The 14968-nt window shown below is 42.0% G+C and overlaps 1 protein-coding gene across 1 annotated transcript; it reads right to left on the reverse strand.

The window, feature by feature from the left end:
• Positions 1-11: 11 nt before the first annotated feature.
• Positions 12-11432, reverse strand: LOC147322635 (DIS3-like exonuclease 1). Its single transcript, XM_086307056.1, has 9 exons — positions 10826-11432; positions 8714-8806; positions 8343-8631; positions 5675-5910; positions 4343-4497; positions 3989-4167; positions 3753-3898; positions 2918-3089; positions 12-1349 (listed from the first exon to the last, which is right to left on the reverse strand). Exons 1-9 carry the CDS (start codon positions 11062-11064, stop codon positions 1032-1034), a joined length of 1827 nt encoding a protein of 608 aa, XP_086163182.1. The 5' UTR covers positions 11065-11432; the 3' UTR covers positions 12-1031.
• Between the last annotated feature and the right edge of the window lie 3536 nt (positions 11433-14968).

A 14968-nucleotide genomic window follows, 5' to 3' on the forward strand; every position in this document is an offset into this window, starting at 1 on the left:
ATGAAGTGGCTCCATCTGCGCTAATGAAAACACCATTTTTAATTACAGGCCACTGCACACATATTGAAATAGTTATGTACAGTTCATATTTCTGTTGGTAGTTCTAGAAAACAATCTTAAAATCCACAAACCAAAAAACGCTTCTGATTATTTACCAGTTCAAACAATAAAAATGTCCTTGGTGTTGGTGTCTTCTATACAGGCTCTTGATATACAAACTATAAGATAAATACATCCTAGTTTTATACATCACTTCCAACACAACCAACCTCAGGTGTATTTCATTACTCTACGGGTTTATTTTAAAGTCTGCTAATGAGTGACATGAAGTTTTATCAGTCCGGTGACCTGTCCAGGGCGTATCCTGCCTCTCACCCTATGACAGCTGGGACAGATTCCAGGACGTGCAGAAGAAAATGGACGAGTGGACGTTTTATCATCTCCAGAACAATACTCGTGCTGGGTTTTGTATGAAGTGGTCACAGGTAGTACAATATGTGTGAACTCACCAAAAATGGTTCTATAACACAAGACATTTAATTTACACAAGACATTGATCCCACCAGTGAGATATTGAGATCACTGGTGCTGAGAGAAAAGCCTTTTGTTACCAGACTTCTTTAACCTGCTGCAGTTGACTAGTTTCCTGCAGGATTGAACCACATTTGCAGTGAGTACTAGGTCTTGTCAAAGTAACTGCTGACACTTCACTGGCATTAACACGTTCCCTATCCTCCTTACAACTAAGTTTAACTTGATGTGATTTTAAAAACTAACTTTTACAAAACGTATCCACTGATTCGGTTTGACTCTGGTTTCTAAAAAGATGGCGGGACATGTTTTTACTTAATATTGTGTTTGCTTTCCTGTGACTTCACACACTCGTGTGGTTTGTCCACACACAATCTGGAGCTACAAGAATGACCTGGATGACTCAGCACGAGTGATCTTCAATGATCACCGTTCTGTTAGCGCACAGCGTGCAGTTCTCACAAGTGTCTGCTTGGAGGTAAAGCTGGGCTACAGCGTTTCTATGCTGTTGTTGCCGGGAGGCGTGAAGCCCTTTCCAGATCCATCAGAGCCAACTCTCTGATTTCTTCCAGAATAGAGTACAGACTGGGAGTTTTGCTCTGACGAAACTCTCTTTCCTCTTTGGAGAGTTTGGGGCGCCGGGCTGTCTTCTCCTGAGCCAGCGCCTCTTCATTCTGACGCACCACCTCTTTGACCAGCTGACTGCGGCCCTGAGGGCTGGGCTGCTGGGACTTGGCACTGTGGTGAGGCTTGTTGCTGATGACCTCGAGGTTTAGACGGTCAGCGTGGCAAGTTGAAGAGTGGACAGAAATACGAACCTGAAGAGAGCAGAGAACGTAAGTCACAGTATTCCTCAGTTCGATCACTACACAGTAATGGCACCTACTGAAAATAGTCTAATGGAATGCTATGCAAAGACAGGCCCACTTAAGGTTTGTGACGTAATATATAACAGCAGTCCTCTCAGCACTGTGCGCAGCGTCACAGCTAAGTAGACAGTGGTGTAGAGTGGAGAAGTTTCCGACTGTGCCACAATTTTGTTCATAAATAGGATAAATTGGATACGTATGTTACACACACGTATCCAATGTAACAAACGTTCATCCATCCGTACACGAACTTTCTTTACTGTGCTTTCTAACATTCACACGACGTGGAGACTGGAGCAGAGGGGGAGAAAAACATTCATTAACACTGTGACCTCGGTCAAGTGTCACAGTGAGGTTGTTGTTTTGTTGATTTGTTTGTTGAATATCATCATCATCTCTTTGTTTGATATGATCATAGCTTGACAGCAGTCAATGCTGTGGTGGACAACTTGTGTTTGGGCTAATGTTTCTTTCTATCTTGTTTTGGCCACATGTGTCATCCATCATCATCCATCAGTAAGCTATGTTGTTAGCATTGCCTTTGCCCTTTGACATTTATGACCCCAGGATAAGTCCATGAAAGAAAGAAAAGATGTTGATAACAGTGGAAGCAGCAGTACTCTGTCACTTTTTCATGTCTTAAAGCCAAAGATGTGAGAATAACACACCGTTACTTCAGTTTCTTTTTGTTAGCTAACCTTAGGGTAATGTTTCCTGCTCTTTTTGCTTAAATCACATGCACTTATTCCTCACAATCATCGTGTGTAACATGCCTGAACTTAATATAACTTGACGCCAGTGATGGGCAGCAACGCATAATTAGATTACTTTTTTCAAGTAACGAGTAAAGTAAGGGATTACTGTTGCAAAAAAGGTAATTAGATTACTGTTACTGTCCCGTAAACACGCTGCTCTACTGTGTTACTAAACCGTGAGTTTGTTTGCAAGAGTGTCTCATGACAATGACATAAGTGCATGCGACGTTTGTGGTAACAAGCGTGTGCAGAGCAACAATGGATCATTTATCGAGTGCGAGAGAGAGAGTGCGACCGTGCAGCGTTTAAAGGCGTTTATGTGAAAACAATTACCGCCCACTGTCATTTTTTATCTCCCTTTACAAAAAGGTTTGTGTAGAAACGCCACAAACTGGAAGCATTACATTTCTTGTCTTGGAGGAGAGCCTCCCCCCCCCCACACTTATGTTTTTGTTTTCATATAATATTTAAAAACAATAAACTGAATAACTTTAAATGATTTATTTTCAGGAATCATTTTCGTCTCATTCATCTTACTGACGTTTTGTTACCTTGAGATTAGCTAACAAAGCAGCAACCACACAACACTTTATCACAACAAGATCATAAAACGTCTCTTAATGTTGGACCACAAAAGATCCAGTAGTCGTATGAACCTGTGATTCATATACACTCATGCATATATATTTGGAATCGTCGCCTTTAGGCGCTGCATTGCTGGAAACCTTCTAAAATGATTGATTAGCGTTTTCTGTGACTTACGGTGATGTGGTCAAACAGTTTGAAGGTGGAGGTGCCACAGCTGGAGGTGGTGGTAATGCGGTCCGGGTATTTTCGCACAGTGCCACCCTGCCAATCACAGCTGCCGTCCTGTCCCGCTACCACCACCAGGCCCTCTTTGTTCTTCAGATACACAGGCCCCCTCACACCATACCTGTGAACAACATGGCTGTGGTCAGAGGCAGCCTTACTTACTCAGTGATATTACTCAACCTGCTTTGCGCCCTGTGATTTTAATCATTACATGGATTCTACAGCCTTCTCAAAATGACCACAGGTTACATTTTAATAAACTGTTAATATTGCATATCCCTGTAACACCACAAGCATGGAGAACACTGATGTTATTAAATTACACTTTCCTTGCAATAAACAAGCAGCAACCTCCAGAGGTTAGCTAAGCTAACGTAGAAGTGCCACAAACACAAGGCTGGCTCCAAAGCACCGTCCCTCCCCACAGACTCAACTTCAGCAATGCAATTAACTTATTTAAAGCCTGGTAGAGAAAAGATTCGGGGTTTTAGCCGATTTTCCCTGCTCACAATAAATGTTTAAGGAATTAGTTTAGTAAATTTATACAATTTAAAACTCATTTTGAGGTTTTTTAAGAGAAAATAAAACTAGCGTGTATACTGTTAAATATACATTGATTAGCGTGCAATTACATCTTCCAACAAATTCATTCATTGTCATAAACTTTGAATTCGTCTATTAAAAATACACGAGTGGTTGGCCGTCTGTGAGCTGCTGTACAGCTCCATTAAACAAAGGAAAAGAAGAAGACTGCAGAACAAAACACAGGACTGAAGGTTCTTACTCTGGGATAAACACCAAGACACCGTTGTCTCGAATGGAGTAGACAACAGCGTCAGCCACACAGCACGGGTCTGTCTGAGGGTCTCGTTCTCTGAAAAACAGACACTGAAACAGTGCTGTGGATCGCATTTGGGCTGCCTGTGCTGCCTGCAAATGAAACACAGACGTCAGCACAGCTTCTGTTAATAGAGTAAGAGGTGAATCATTGAAAAACACAAACAATAAAACACCCCTGACCCTGTTCTTGCTGTTGACATGGTGAGCCATTTCCTCCACTTCTTTGTTACTGGCTGGTGCTTTACCAGATACAACGCCCCTCTGCATGTGCAGGGCTGCGGTAAGAAGGCGGTGCACGACAATGTCTGCGTACCGACGGATGGGTGAGGTAAAGTGTGTGTAGCGATCCAGAGCCAGACCTACGACAACGAAGCAAATATCAGCACGTTAGCCTTCTTTCTAGTTCTCAGTCGAATAATTCTTCACAAACAACAGACGTTGGACAAGTGTGTGCAGACGTGTGATGGATGGACTGACCCACAGTCACACTGAAACTCTAGTGCAGCCAATAAAAGCTGTGCAGCGGTATCGTACCATAATGGTAGTATTGGTCTTGAGGATGAGCACCAGTGGAGAAGTACAGAGCCTGTGACATAGCAGTGGTGGCCATCATTCTGAACAACCTGTTCACCAAGGGGTCCTGTGGGTCCACAGCTCGGTCCAGTGAGGCAGCTAAAGCCTTGTTGGACCTGAAGGAACAGAGCCAGAAACCAGGGATGAGTGAGGCCTCTCATCTCAGCAGTCAGTGACACAAAGCTACTTGCATCACCATGTCTCTTGTCCTGGGACCGGTTCTGCTGTTGGTTTAACCCCCCACAATCCTCCAACCGCACATTCATATTTTGTTTTCAAACTCCATTGCAGTTCATTCCACGCCTCAGATCCTCAGACCTTTTGTAAACAGTTAAACAAATAAAAGTTAACTGTAATAGATTACAGGTTGTAATTAAATAAATCACTGCCTCTTTTAAAAAACAGAAAAACAAACCATCTTTAATTATTTGAGTTGTTTGTTTTGTTCCCGTGTGAGAATATTCAACACTGCTCTCTGTGCAAAACGGGTTTAAAAGCATAAACAGCTGTGGGATCCTGTTTGTCCGGGATTTGAACCGGGGAACAAACTGCGGCAGGATCAGCGTTGTGCCGAGGTCGGCATCGCCGACAGCATGTGTTCCCCCTGCGTGGCGAGCGTTCGCTGGGCACGGAGTGTGGATCCAGGTTACGCCGCCTCCATTACAAACAGTCAGACGTGGAAGTAGTGATGTTTTAGTTTTGTAAAAAAGTGAAACCTGAGTGTCGTTACATTACCATTCAGTTTAAGGGTTACAACAGAAAATGAAATATTTATTGTCCTCTCGTGGTATCAGACGGGATTATTTTAACAAACGAAGGACATTTTGCCTGATAATTATATTTATCCTGTAACTTTACTGTGTAAAGAGCTAAAACCTCCAAAGTTTCAGGAGTAGTTAGTCGTTATAAGAAGTGTTTGTGAACTGAAAATCAAGAATGTGGGATCCTGTTTGTCCGTGATTTGGACAGCCCAGCGTGTGCTCCCGACGCAGGGGAAACTAATTCTGTCGGGGAGACCGACCTTGCCACGACAGCTGTTGTGAAGCTGAAGCCAAAGGCAAGATATGCTTCATCATATGTTCTAGTCTTTGGTTTGGAAGCATATTTGGCTTCAACCTCAACCTGAGCTGAAGGAACATGTCTTCTTCTTGTCTGACTGCTCATGTGACACCTGAGTGTGTCCCCGTGTTATCAAACATTTCAGGTTCACACACTTGTGTGTCTGAACATGATGTGCGTTGGACTACAATATGCATTTCCTCAGTTTCTATACTGAACAGTCAAAAACATTACCTGGTGTCAATGGTGAAACCTTTGGCCTTTGCAGTGTCCACCAGCTGGTTGAATAGCTCCTGTTGTGGTGGTGGGTGACACCTTAGAAGGGCCTGGTTGGGGAAAGCTTCCTGGATCTTGCGGGCCACCCAGTGGTTGGCGTAAATCATGCACTCTGCCACGGTCTCATGGACCTCCAGGGGCTGACGAGGGACCAGGGCCGTAATGTTCCTCTCCTCATCCAGCTGGGCACCCACCTGAAAAGGGAAAATGCTTCTAACGTGACTTCAATGAAAAAGAATATGAAAATGCATCAGTGGGCCACATTTTACTACAGTTTACTTTAACTCAGTTGAACATGCACCATTCCACCGGAACAAATGCTGCACGGAGAACCAAATGTGAATGAATCTCAACCTGAAAACAGTCTACTGTCTTTCCTACGTTCAGCTCTCTATCATACCAGTAAGAACACATATCCCTAACAGGCACACAGCTCTGCTCATGGGCACAGAAACTCCACCGATCTGCTGTTCATGCTTTTTGTTTATAGTGGACAGCCAATCAGAGTTTAAGTTAGCTCAAAGGAAATGTGCCTTAAAGAGAGAACAAAACTTTTCTCAGACTAAGGATGAACTGAGGGGACCCAAAGCACTTCAGCAGGAACCAAAAGAAGCCAGAAAGTTTGGATTTGAACACAGTTTTGGCCGTTTTATATAATAGATCAAGATGAAACATCTGTTGTCCTTATCCTTCAGGACAACTGATGTTTCACCAGCGGTCAATAATCCAGCTTTGTCAAGATAAGAACTTGATTTTTGGGTGGCAGCTCAATCATTAAACACACTTTTAGAAATATATTGGTTTTTCCACTATCCCAGAAGCAACCCGAGAGAATCATTTTTACTTCATATCAATATTCTGTGTGCGTACAGCCATAACAGGAATGCAATAACTGAATAATAAATAAATCCAAGACATCCTATTAGAGAGCATCTTATAGAACAACAGGAATTGTCCATATGAGGTTTTAACAGATGGCCGACCAGCCGCTGTAGATAAATGGCTGTGATCTAATGTGAAAACTGTCAGTGGTTTCACAGTGGAGTGCTTGGTTTCTTTATTCCAATATTCTCACTGAAATGACTTTCTGATAAAATGTTTTCTGCTGAGGAACGTGTTCTGCTTAGACGCCTGATTTTAAAAATAACGTCTCTATTAGACCGTACTATAATTTATTATCGATGAAAAGAAATATATGGTATCCATCTGTAATTCTGTAAATAACACAGCAAAAAACCAAACTAAACATAAAGACCTGGAAGACTCCTGCGTCTAAATTCATTCAGTTATTGTACTGAGTCCTGAACATGTTAGAAATATGGTATCTAAGCAGATTCTTACTCTGGATGGCATTACCTTGGCCTCCAGTAACGCTGTGAGGAACCTTGGAGTCATGTTTGACCAGGACATGTCCTTCAATGCACATATTAAACAAATATGTAAGACTGCGTTCTTCCATTTGTGCAACATCTCTAAAGTTAGAAATATCCTGTCTCAGAGTGACGCTGAAAAACTAGTTCATGCATTTATTACTTCCAGGCTGGACGACTGTAATTCATTATTATCAGGATGTCCAAAAAACTCGCTGAAAAGCCTTCAGCTGATCCAAAATGCTGCAGCAAGAGTCCTGACAGGGACTAGAAAGAGAGAGCAGATTCCCTTCATTGGCTTCCTGTTAAATCCAGAATTCAAAATCCTGCTCCTCACATACAAGGTCTTAAATAATCAGGCCCCATCTTATCTTAATGACCTTGTAGTACCATATCACCCTATTAGAGCACTTCGCTCTCGCTCTGCAGGCCTACTTGTTGTTCCTAGAGTATTTAAAAGTAGAATGGGAGGCAGAGCCTTCAGTTTTCAGGCCCCTCTTCTGTGGAACCAGCTTCCAGTTTGGATTCAGGAGACAGACACTATCTCTACTTTTAAGATTAGGCTTCAAACTTTCCTTTTTGCTAAAGCATATAGTTAGGGCTGGACCAGGTGACCCTGAATCCTCCCTTAGTTATGCTGCAATAGACCGTGGCAGCTGGGGGATTCTCATGATGACGCCGAACATCATCATCACCTCTTTGTCATCATTATCACTGACTACATGTTTATAGACCAATCTCCATTTAATCATTAGTTATCATTAATCCCTGGCCCTTTTCCACAGGTGTCTTTTGACCTGATTTCCTCCCCTCGGCTGTATGAAGTGTTTCGGGGTGACTGATACTGAATTTTCTAACCATGATGTCATCTGACAAAATGACCAAACACAGAGGTTAAGTCAAACTTTCACTTAGACAGAAGCTTAGAAGGGAGAATCTTCTGCAGCTGAAATGTGCGAGAAAGATAGTGGTTCCAGTTTTTAATGTGCAGAATGGATTTCTCTCCACTGAAGCTATGTGCACGGTTTACTTTGTTTGATTCACTTCAGATTCATTGAATCATTTTGTGTCGTATGTTAGACGTCAGTAATGACGATGTGTTAGGGTTAGACACTCAGCTATAACATGCTTACGCTTTCAATTAAGAACATGAACCTTAAATGTTTGCAGTCTTTATTTATATAGTCTTACTGTTAAGTACACACATTACCAAAACACACAAAATACTCTATGAAGATACAAGAAACCAATCATACCTCCACTCCTTCCAGCTCCAGCGCTCCTCCTCTGTCCCTCTTTGCCCGAAGATGTCTGGCTACATGTGTGAGCATCTCAAGTGCCTCAGTGAGTTGAGCTAGCTTAGAACCCTTTTCCTGAGGACCCAGGTTGGCCAGTTCCGCTACCTCAACCTGTTCTCCGTTGAGGAGCGCCTGAGCCAGCTCGTAGTGGAGCTGATAGGAGGAGCGGATGAGTGTACGACCATACCAGACCTCTTGGACTTCAAGGGATTCTGCGTCAAGCTCCCAAAGCACGCTCATTGCATACCTGAATTTGAAAGTGTCAGTTACACAACTAGCATGCATTTTAAGCATATGAAAATGAAACGTGTGATGGGAAGTCTACTAACCTGTCAGCACCTCCCAGCAGTGAGCAAAGGTCTGCGCTGAGAATAGCAGGCAGCATGTCGTACCTGCGGTCTGCCAGGTAGTAGGTTGTAGCCCTTAAGAAGTGACATAATAAATATAAAAAGGCAATGAGATCAAAGCAGCAGCTTTATCATCTTCTTTCTAATCAAAAGTGAGACATAATTTGAAAATAAGTACTAAATATTCAGAGTTTGTTCCACCTTTGTCATTTTCATCCTTCTGTTTATTAATAAGTCAGGAAGGATGAAATAAATAAGCAAAATGTTTTTCTTATGATTTAATAAATATTCCCCATTTTCTGAAATAGAATTTAAGGCTTCAAACCACAATCATGAGATTTTAATTTACTTCTTTAAAGTGTGGAGGCGAGCTGGACAGGTGGGTGATCTGCACGCTGCTTTGTGGACAGCTATGAAATGTAAAATGGAATTTTAGAGTAAGTCAGAGAGAAAGCAGAGGACCAAAACTACATTAAAAATCACAACATAAAAAATATATAGTAAGATTTCAGTATTATTTTATAAGTGCACGTTGTTAACAGTCTACACGGAGTTTCTCTCCTCACTCGGCTCTCAATCATCTTCTGTACATGCTGCTGCTGCTGCTGCTGCTGCCTTTAAAAAACGACATGCACTTCATGGACCTTCTTACTAATTTATCTGCAGACTACACTTTATCAGATACATTTTATTAGCACTGGGTTAGACACTTCTGCCTTCTGAACACTCCTTTCTTCACTTCCAAGACTCAACAAGGTGCTGAAAGAATTCCGTAGAGATTTTGGATTATAGCGAGATTACACCGAGATGACAGCAGAATGCATTTGCTGCAGATTTGTCGGCCGTTCAGCTGTGACACAAATTTTTTTGGGCTGCTTCCCTGTCACATGGTGTCATCGCTGCATGTTCCCAGGAAGGAAAATTTGTGGAGATCAAGTGCAAGCATTACTTTTGCAGCCCCGACCTTCACTTCATTTACTGCAGATATTTTAAACTCAGTTTTATTCATTTGTACAATACAGCACAAAATAAATAAATAAATCAGAACATGTGCATATATCTGGACATAAACACAGATGAATATCTTCTTGTTCTATTACTGTGGTTCAACTGTCTTGTATCATCATCCTCTTTATTAATAAGATGCACTGAAAGCCAATTATAGACAAACCATTAACATCAGGTACTCAAGGTCACATGCCATCATGTGACCTCCGGTGTTTTCCTGACACCCGTAACTGTACAAAGGGGATCTGAAAACAAATGATGTGTGACACACTGTTCTTTACTTCTACCACTCAGTAGAATAAAACTAATTTAGTTGGAAGCGGACTCATTTTTCCTTTTTTTGCTGCATGACCTTCTGGTTGAATGTTGTGTACAAGTATGGCTGCCATGTCCCGTAGTAATATATGTGTATGAAGGCCACAGTGAAAATCACTCAGGCTTTCCCACAGCGGAAACATTCCCCTGTCCTGTTAATGGCATCGTACTCAAAATGAGCACAAGTTCTTCGTAACAACATGGACCACTGTGTTCTGTGTGTAGCAGTTCTCTACTGTGAGAACCCCAACCACCTTTTAGCACGACCAGCATTCGTCCATTCGCACACATATTCATACAGCGCGTTAGTCTATACCTTTAAGCATTTTCTCTCACATGCACACTCACACTAACGGATGCATCCAGGGAAATTTGGGGGTTAAGTATTTTGTGCAAGGTGACTTTAACATGAAGCCCGAAGGCACCAGGGATTGAACCAACAATGTGCTGACCATTGGTTCAATTCCTGGTGCCAGTGATACTTTCAAAGCCATCATGGACCCTGTGAAGTCCTTCTACATGTGATTAAATGATAGACATTTAAGGCTTAATGCTTCACATCAGACACGAGCCTTATTTAAGGTGGCCCTCTGTGTTATTTATAATTGCGCTACAAGGCATGCTGCTGATGCAACATTAATTCAGGCAACAACTTTCTTGCCTCTTTGTACTTCTGAAAGTTCCTCTGAACACTTATGCAAGATGCTGTAATTTTCTTTTATCCTTTTATATCCCACCTACTCTACCCAACCACTCCAACCAGTTCCTCACCTTGAACGTGCCTCCAAGTCTGTGAGCGAACCCTCTTTGACAAAGTGAGTGACATCAGCAATGTGAACTCCCAGCTCCAGCCTTCTGTTGGGGAGCTTGTGTACAGACAGCGTGTCGTCTACATCTTCACAGCCGCGTGGATCGATGCTGAACACCAGGCGACTGTCCCTAAGATCCCGCCGCTCTGCCACCTCAGAGGGGTCTACCGTCCACGGCTTCTCCAGAGAGTTGACCGGCATCTCTCTCAGCTGATGGCAGACGGACAGGCACAGCTAAACAGCCGCATAGTCTTTTGAACTTTTCACATTTTGTTATGATTCTATACAAAACATTAATAATAATAATAATAATAATACATTTTATTAAGCGCCTTTCAAAACACTCAAGGACACTTTACACAAAGACAAAGCAAAACAGTGTTTCACTTTCAGTTGCTCCCTTGTCACAAGGGGTCACCACACCTGATAGCTCAGCATCTTTTGATACGGCAGAGTTTTATACCAGATGCCCTTCCAGGCACAACCCTGATTTGTATCTCCGGTTGCAATCGAACCAGTGACATTTTGCCTGCAAGCCAGTGTGTAAACCACTGATGAAAAAAAGGAAAGAATGAACTATTCCACATATTTAATGATTCTTTAATATTTTGTTGATTTGATAATAATAATAATAATAATAATAATAATGGATTGGATTTATATAGCGCTTTCCAAGGCACCCAAAGCGCTTTACAATGCCACTATTCATTCACTCTCACATTCACACACTGGTGGAGGCAGCTACAGTTGTAGCCACAGCTGCCCTGGGGCAGACTGACAGAAGCGAGGCTGCCATATCGCACCATCGGCCCCTCTGGACAACAATAGCTATATTGCAATCTTTAAAACCTTTGGTTACTATGGTAACTCTCTGATAACCAAGCACTCTCTGATGTGACCAATCACAGAAGCTCTACTGCCACCCCCTTTATAACATAAAAAGTTATGAATGATGTTCCAGTCTATGATAGTGGACTCATCTGTGCTTGTCCTTTGTTACAGCCCATTGCAACCCTTACACTCCTTACAGTGGAAATGCAGTTGTCTTCAGGTGTTGCCTAGGTTTAACTGCCGATTGTCTACACCTGGTGAGGTGTGGCTAAAGGCGTTCCTGAAGTGGTCTACTCCAATCACCTTCTCCAGGCCAATCAGCATTCATGCTGTGTCCTCGGTTATTCTTCCTTGTACACGCCTCATCTCATCACTCATGCTCCATTCAACCATTCCACCACCAGCTTCCAGGCTCTCGGGGCTCCTGCTCTAATCCTTTTCACAGACGGGGTTCTGTTCCGCTGAGATAGGCCATCTGAGTCTAACGGCAAATCACCTGTTTAAATTCTGTTCATCAGTAAATCAATTTCATTCTTTCAAATAACCTCTCCTTATTAAAATATCTGTACTGTATTTAGTGATGAACAATTGTTAAACTCTGGTGTTTGCTCCCATAATTTCCCTTTTATTTTGACGCTCTCTGCTCTTTCCTCTTTCACCTGATCTCTGACTGCGATTGTTTGGAGGTGAAAACCAAACATCACCTGGGTTTCAGAAAACCAGAGTTACCCTGGTAAGCAACCATTCTCTGTATCTCACTATGGGAGATATAATCTACTTCCAGGTTGTAAGTTCTTTATCCTTAACAAGGTATGGAGCAGGGTAAGCCCACACTAAGGACTGAGTGTGCCAGTGAGGATGCAATAATATCAAAAACGCATAACCTAACAAATGTAATAGATGGTCCTCTGGTGAGCTGTGAAGGTCACACTCTCAGTAGCCTTCAACAGCCACACAGACAGATACACTCAACAAAACAGGAACACACAGATGCTTCAATCTATGCAAAGGAGTGCAAGACACAGAAAAGCGCTATATATGGCTACATTTTCAGCAATTTACCGTTTAAAAGTGGGCCCTGCATAAACAGGATGTGGACCAATTGGTGCATTCCCAAAGTAAATGTGATACGAAAGAGTAGCTAAATGCAGTTTAATAAATGGAAAATAATCCTCTCTTATTTAGCTAATCCTGAAGGAAACATAACACATGTGGAACAGAGTTAGGAATGGGTACCGGCAATGTTCCCTCGAAGCTGTGTGTGTGCACAATTGCGCACTGCTGGCACGGTCTCTGCGCACAGAAAATCTGCGTTGCGCACAAAAAAAAAAATCTAACCTGAATTGAAATTAAAATCAATACTTTAACAAGTCTGTTTTGCAGTGTTAGTCAGTGACTGGCTGCTCCCGTATGGGATCCAGCCAGTAATGCGATTCACATTCGTATATACGCAGCTAATCAATGTCGTTGACAGGCTCTGACAGCGTCCTTATGTGCCGACACCGGTGTTTTAGCGAGCAAAGCGGCGTGGCGACGTTTAGTGTGTGTCAGAACAATGAGGCGACTGCTGAGTGTTACAGGTGTTACAGCAGTGACACATCTGCTGCTGTCAGGCCTGCAGGTATCAGGCTGTTGTTCTCCTTCATCTCATAGTTGACAGAAATTATTTTTGGAGTGGCACAAATAATTTGTGTGGCATCAGATTTGATGCAATTTGATGATTGTTCTCTAAATAATTTAAAATGTTTATTTAAAAAAACGCCTTGGCTGCATTTTTAGGTAAACAGCTGCAAAAAACTTTGTTGTTTGCATAACTCAGTTACTTTTTTGAAGAAGTAACTATATAATTAATTACCCAACATTGGTCATTATTTACTGTATTTTGCAGACAGAGTTACAGACTCTCTCCCAGACCACAGACTCATAATACAAGTCAGAGCTTTATGAAAAAAAAACAAAAGAAACTTGTGTTTTCAAAATTGGAGTTCAAGTTATTTTTACTTCCAATAGTGTTAACATGCTACACGGGTCATGAACAAGATTTTTTTGTTTTGTTTTTTTAAATTTTCATTGTAAGTGGGCTAAAATAGTTAATTAAAAGTAGTCTAACATAAATGTAAATGCTGTAATTTTATTATTTTAATAAACCATGTAACTTGCATGGATTCAATGCTGGCGTCACCACAGTGCACACGTCTGCTGTTGCTCACAGTGGTCCAAGGGATCGCTCAGGGAGTTTCTGTGTTCGCTCAGACACATGAAAAATTAGAGGGAACATTGGGTGCGGGTATACCGGATACGGGTGGCTTTTTTTTTTCTTGAGATGTCATACACTTTGGATTCTAGCCAATCATTTTACGTTTCCGAGGATAGTAGGCGGGTCCAGGTACGTATGTTCTTTGAGAGCAGAGCTACAGATTAAATGTCCAAGGCAAAGCGGTCAAAAGTCTGGCTGTACTTCACAGCAAAATATGCAAACTCAGCAGCAACAAGTGCTTTAAGGTGATACTGTGATACTGTGCAAAGGAAGTAACACCTCGAATCCAATGAAACACCTGGCAACGCAATAGCGTTTTTTTAAAAGCAGAGAAATGCATCGTATTTGATAGCTTGCTGCGAGACTTCACACCGAGCACATCTGCTGCGGGTGGGTTGCCTGTTATTGGACCTGGAGTTAGCAACATCCCCCAAAAACCCGAAGAGGAGAGTCCTGGCCCCTAGCCCTGCCAGTGTAGCAGACGGATGATGATGCAGCAGCAACCGTTCTTCTCTGCGTGAGGAGCTTAATGTTGTTCGTGTGTAATTTACGTTGAGTAGGCTAACCACGTTATTACATTAATGCATGTAAGGTGAACTAGCAAACACCGTCGTAGTTACATGCGACTGTCTTCTTGTTTGATAGAGTGATACCATACATGCCCTGTAGCTGCAGAAAAAGCTAACACCGTTATCTTTTTACAAAAAAAACAAACAGCTAAACATGTTTTCCATTATTCACCGGTTCCAAACAAAGTAGGTATGTTGTATCAAAAGAAAAGGCTAACTTGGTTATCATTTTGCAGAAAAAAGAGACTGCTAAAAATAAAAACATAAGAGGTTTTTGGACAAAGTTTGTGTTCTCCATTCTTTAAGCAATTCAATTCAATTCAATTTTATTTATATAGCACCAAATCACAACAAAAGTCGCCTCAAGGCGCTTCATAGATACAGAGAAAAACCCAACAATCATATGACCCCCTATGAGCAGCACTTTGGCAACAGTGGGAAGGAAAAA

This window comes from Aulonocara sp. 'chitande type north' Nkhata Bay, linkage group LG9, assembly GCF_057382095.1.
Source record: "Aulonocara sp. 'chitande type north' Nkhata Bay isolate Kocher_YH1m ecotype deep benthic linkage group LG9, A_spYH_male_GT1.1, whole genome shotgun sequence".
Lineage (NCBI taxonomy): Eukaryota > Metazoa > Chordata > Actinopteri > Cichliformes > Cichlidae > Aulonocara > Aulonocara sp. 'chitande type north' Nkhata Bay.